At 42.7% G+C, this 6,000-nt stretch overlaps 2 protein-coding genes across 2 annotated transcripts in view; one reads left to right on the plus strand and one right to left on the minus strand.

The window, feature by feature from the left end:
- Window positions 1-3,343, plus strand: part of T265_01403 (hypothetical protein) — a gene marked incomplete at both ends in the record, with an annotated part of 17,068 nt that extends 13,725 nt beyond the window's left edge. The window contains 2 exons of the mRNA XM_009165429.1: window positions 2,285-2,420; window positions 3,183-3,343. Coding sequence (XP_009163693.1) covers window positions 2,285-2,420; window positions 3,183-3,343 — 297 coding nt within the window. The remainder of the gene's footprint in view (window positions 1-2,284; window positions 2,421-3,182) is intronic.
- On the minus strand, window positions 349-3,772 carry T265_01404 (hypothetical protein; the record flags this gene model as incomplete). Its single annotated transcript, XM_009165430.1, has 4 exons — window positions 349-560; window positions 1,580-1,676; window positions 2,937-3,353; window positions 3,558-3,772. 4 exons carry the CDS (start codon window positions 3,747-3,749, stop codon window positions 433-435), a joined length of 834 nt encoding a protein of 277 aa, XP_009163694.1.
- Window positions 3,773-6,000: the final 2,228 nt, after the last annotated feature.

Consider the following 6,000-nt stretch of genomic DNA (forward strand, 5'->3'; position numbering starts at 1 on the left):
AGCTGTGTCGACAACCACATGCCTGGTAATAACACGTCAAGCAGTTGCCTATAGTCGTGCTCATACTACCTGTGTTCAGCATGGTTGACCTAGAAGCCCTAACTGTCAGAGCAAAAAGATTTTGGAGTACAAATGAACTCATATCTGACTTTGAGAAATCTCCAAATTCTGAGCATCCCTTAAAACTATTTTCAATTGATATGATTTATCAGGCTCGTGAATTGAACTAAGCGGGTTACATTCTATGGTGCCCTAGTGTAACGGACAAGTAAACATGATAATGCCCCATAAATACGGTTTATGTAGGCAAATTAGGGTTTATATGTGCATGGGTTAGGGAGAATATAACAGAATAGAAGTATGTACAAAGTAGTGAGCAGCATTCGGTCGCAGTGTGACTGTGTGGCTCAAACACGGTCACGAAGTTAGTAGTCAGCAAAGAGGATTCTCCGTTGAGGCAGAGCATGAACTTTGACTAGCGTTCAACAGGCGGTAGGCCTCACGGATGTGCTTCGGCTTCAAAGGCCCAGATTCTCCAAGCCGTTCTTTGTAGTCCAAAGCTATCAGTTTAAAGTGAAAGGGGGAATTAGGTCGAAGAGAAAGTCCATTAACGATTGGCACAAAGTATTTTGTTTTCTTCTATACCAGAACAGTACACTCGATGTATTGTTCCGGGGCAGTGGTTCGGTAATTGATCTTTAACAAGACAGTAACAACCTGAACCACACACTAAGAAGGGACATTTATAGTCGTACCAAGCTACTGGATCTAGATTGTGATATGTGTTTCACGGGTCATTTTAAGAACGCTCAAAGTCGCGTCATGAAGAGAAAACAAGCGGGATTCAACAAATATGACCAACGCGTACCAGGAATCATGGTTGCATCGTATTCGTTGTTAGACACCCGTGAGAGCACTCGTCCTTCACTTTGAATGTTCTGACGAAACCCACAAAACACCATCTTTGGGAAAGTTTTTTTAAAAAAACGGTAGGAACTAGAAAGTAGCGAACGTTGAGATGCTGTATGCACGATTTTCCACTTAAATAAGACGACAAATTCGAAAACGGGAGAACCATTTACCTAATTAAGGTGTGTTCAGTACAAGTCGAATACAGAAGCGGATCGATCTTTTATCCTGTAAAACTTATGTAGGAACAGAAAAAACCCAGTGCACGCTTGCCTAAGATTTCAAAATACATTTTTGGCATGAGAATAAGATCGTTCGTCTGGAAAATCCGTGATAGCACGCTACGCGTAGGAGACTGAGAACAAAATGGTCGAAGGTCTGCCTGTATGGGTTCAAAAGATACATGGGGTCGATACAGCTCTGAATTTCGATCCGTTGTATTAATTATGTTGTTAATCTAAGCGAAGTGGTATGAGTTGGACAAACTACAGCTGGGAATCAGGTTATGTGCACATAGCACTGATTACATGAAGCCTGATTCGTTTTTGGTGATTCGTGCCAGCTCCCTATTGCGATATATATATATATATATATATATATATATATATATTCTCCAATAAATCAACCCACAGAGTAATGTTAGTAATGTGACTAACAGAACGGAACTCACCCTCTTCGACTATTTCTCCAATATAGACTTTTGTCATTCCAGCTATTGCGATGACCACATTCTGAGACACGGCACAGGAAGCAACAGATTGAATCAGCTGTAAGGAGATATGAGACGTTGGGGAAGTTGGGTTCCCGGGGGAGAAAGAAATGGAACTTGACGGTACAGTCCAACACAGATCTGAGGAATGGCTAGTTACTAATGATCATACCTCCTGTATGTAACCAGCCTTCTTTAATAAAACCGTGCCTATGCATGCAAATCGCAAATTTTATGCTACCCTCCCGTCCTTGATACGGCAAGCTCTCTAATAAAACCAACTTTGTTCCACTTTTTGTGGTGATGAAGAGGGGCAGCACAGTACCTAAGGTGCTGAGGTCCGAAAACGGATTTCGTATCACAGTCGAGTTGAGATGACACGATTCGAACTATCACACCACCTCTGTTCTACGGTGCGTCGTAGCACGATACCTGTGAAATTAAGGAGGCATTCACTGCGGAGTTATTTATTAGAAAATGCCAACTGACCAGGGAGGCAAAACCCTCATTTACATCTTATTTACAAAAATTGGACATCCATCTTCTCTTGAATGCGTCTTCTTGAACTTCAATTGATATTCATTGACTGCAATCACTCATTGCTCAAATTCAAGCAAACGCTACAAAGTGACTCCACAAATTCTGCAACAGATCTCCCTTTTCAAGAGACGCAAAGCAAATTTACAAGAACAAAACATACTACTCGCATGCCTCCCCATCAGTAGTATCACCGTTACACCTGTAAGAGCAAACGTAACGCTTAAAGCCCTTTTTCGCACCTCGAAGCTGGACACGGAAAGAGGTGAGGCGTCCACTAGACTTTCAGAAGTATATTTTGTCGCGCAAGGCCGAATGAGGCGACAAACGAAACAAGGTATTTTCGTTACTTCAGTGTAGCCTTCCACAAGACGAAGGTCAAAGACACACGAGGTCAATGTCCAGACGAACGTCTTGGTCGCCGGCTGGAAAATGGGTTCTGCGATGTACACAGTTAAGCAGACTAGGATGATAACAGAATACGCGCAGTAAGGGTGACAGGGCGTAACACCAAATACCTGCTAGAAATTTTTTGAAAAGTGGAAATCTACGATCTATTCAACAATTTTCGATTGCGTTTTTGGCAGTCAATGCCGAAAAGATGAGAAGCACCGTAGAGCTGCCTCGTCCTTATCGGAGATCTTCAGTGGTCCGAACCTTACGAAACTCCTAGGATTTCGAACCTCAGCATTCTGGTTAGTGGTTGAACAGTTCACTCGAATAAAATAATCAAGAGAATGCACAATATTGGTTTTTAGTGAAAACCATTTGGCTGGCTTACTCGTCGAACAGAGGCCTTTGCAAAGGTCGCCCTCCGAAAAGTTTCGAATCGATTCAACTGTTCCTCATCAAAGTGTGCTAACAACGCCAAGAGCTTCCGGTCTTCTTTCTTGCGTTCCTCCCGCTCTTGCTCAAGTGCAGGCGAGATGAGCCTCGTCACCACAGAATCTGCATCGTCTTCTCCCAAGACAGTACTCACATCTTCCTCCTCCTCATCTTCTTCTTCGTCCTCCTCTTCCTCTTCCAGAGTGTCTTGCTCCTCTAACTCCTCGGTCGGAGCTTCCTGGGAGGAACACGCTAGTTCCTCGGGCTCATCTGATGGACCCAGAAGCAACTGATCAGTCTTCACGATTGTATCCGGACCAATCTGACTTGGGGTTGGAGGTAGAACGTCTTCCGCGACAGTGAATGAGGAAGACTGTGACAATAAACGAGCGGAACGTAAGATTCTGAGTAATCAGTAAACCAAGGTTACATTTTACAATTTGAACTGTTGTACAGGCTTGGTAACTGAGTAGATCCTGTGAGCTATCAAAAATGGACGGGATCCGAATGGGACATCAAGAACAGAATTTGTGAAATTACACTTTCCCTTGGAAGATAACAGAACACGGATACTCACCTCGATAGGGCTGAGTTTTGGTCGCTTAGCAGGGCCAATTTTATCATCTGCGTCAGGAACAAAAGCTGATGGGACTGGATTATCAGCGATCAGTGATTCTGAAGGAATTATATTGGTATTATCCTGAACAGATGAAAATTCTGAACTACGAAACTGCGATTCCTGCTCAGTTAAACTGGCTGCTTCAGACATTGAGAAGTATGTGGTGTGGGCTGAAAAGTAATGAAACAGAAACGCTGAGTTGGTATCAAGTCAAGGTTGAAGTGTCCCAATAACTAAGAGAAGGGCGCGAAGGTAAATTACTTCGAAAAAAACAGCGGACTCGGGAGTGCTTCTGGACTTCTGGTACGAACGTTGGACATCAACGAAGAAGCACGATCAAAGAAATCAATGACTTCAAACGCAATGGCCAACTAACAGTGAACGTCTTGTTTCAAACTGGAAACAGGAAAGTACTACAGATTGAGTTGGTAGGATGGATGTACTACACCGACGCCCATCTACAGGTCCTAGGATCCGCGTCCGAAAGATAGACGCTGTGTTCCTGAAAATCAATAATTACATGCACCGAGTGTGGGGACTTCTAAATGGGATTCAAAAGAAAGGCCAAGACTAGAGATTTGGAGACCCGGAATTCGGCACCATTTAGCGCTATTCTCAAAGAATGAAATCCTTAAAATTATTAATTTCGTGTAAATTACTCCTGCCGTACTGGCTAGTTTTTGTATTCTGACGCCGCTCCACGGTTGTGAGCCCCTTGCTCAAACGCATAACTAGCTGATAAAAAGTAGACATACTGGATAACAATACCGCGCCGGTATATTAAATTTAAGCTGGACTATTTTCAATAATGATGCATTCTCACATGGCATGCTCGTGTGATTTGTAGGACTTTTCGTACGAGGAAATACTTCTGTGAATGGCCTATTATAAGCCTTTACTAAGCTCTCTACAACTACTTTCGGTGGTTCAAACTGGTACCAGAAGTACTATTCTGACCCAAAAGAACACTCACTTCGTACATTTCAGCTATGCCTGGTCTTGTTCGTGGTGGACCCGGGCATTCAATATGTGGTCTTCATTGCCAATTTATTAAACGCCTTGACTATCGTCCCAATGATGACTGATACACCTAGCTTTTCACGTCTGCATCATTCAAGTGCTAAAACAGCAATGTATGTTGCTCCCAGTAAGTTCAATAGAATGCAAGCATTGCACCTATCAGCTGCCTAGGAGTCATTTACGAAAGCGACTGGTTCATACCTTATTGTAAAGAATTTTTTGCATACACACTTGAGAGCTTCACCACAGTTGTATGTAGTTGACTAATGCCTTAGAAAACCACTTGAGTCAAACGTGTACACTCTTCCTCTGTCAGCTTATTAGACCGGCGCATCAGAAAAAGGCGATTTTTAAATGCTGGGAAGGTTAACCGTTGAAAAAGGGATGGGATTAATCTAGAAAACAAACATTCCCACTGACTGCACTTTGGAGACCAATGACGTTGCTTCTCAACGTCACTATGAACAGCAGAATTTCAAGCTCAATGGCCCGGTTATAACCAGATTATCCAGCAACAGTTTACGAAGCTGAAACTAGTAACACGAACGTACAAACTTATTCTAACATATGTATGGCAGCTTCATCAATCATTGTGTATCTGGGCGCTTTAGAGGAATATCAAATAAATATCCATTAATTAAGCGACATGTCGGTCCAGTAAATTGAACCACGAAGACTGATTGTAAGAACCACCAACAAGTAAATCGTGTTGTTCCGCAGCACCGCATCATCTGAGAACCTAAGAGGTAATGTGGACATCGTCTCGAACCGTGTGCTACAGGGAAACAATCAGCAGGATGCCTGCGGATTTTGACCAGCCTCTTCTGTTGTTTCTACTCGTGCAATGTTCCCTTCTTACTACCACCTCCGGAAAATGCAATAAAAACATATTGAAATTAACGTACACAGTCGTGCTGTTGTATGGGAAAGGAAGCAGTCACATAGGAACTTAACGTACAGATATAACGTCCTGACTCTACGATGACAAGGGTCGAGATGAACCAGGATGCCGTGTAAGCCCATTCCAATAAATGCGACCCACTACACACTTTGCAAGTCCAGATTCACGTGACTACAGAAATGTGAGAACTCCGTTGTTATATTCCGTATTGGAGCAATGTTTTCCACAAGTACACACAGATACAAAATGTAACTGTATTTTGGGAATCTCAAGCATATTGTGCGATCGTTCTGGAGGGTAGTTAGGCTTATTGGCGAATATAAGATGCGACATGTCTAATGCAATTACATATAGAGCATTTACTCAATTTGTTTTTTTGTCTCAACAGGTACACAACGCATGTACTTGGTTCCATGGTGCAGTTACCAGGTTTAAAAAAACACTTCTCTCAGGATGTTTCACAATCACCCATGCAGCGGA

Source organism: Opisthorchis viverrini (assembly GCF_000715545.1).
Source record: "Opisthorchis viverrini unplaced genomic scaffold opera_v5_15, whole genome shotgun sequence".
Classification (NCBI taxonomy): domain Eukaryota; kingdom Metazoa; phylum Platyhelminthes; class Trematoda; order Opisthorchiida; family Opisthorchiidae; genus Opisthorchis; species Opisthorchis viverrini.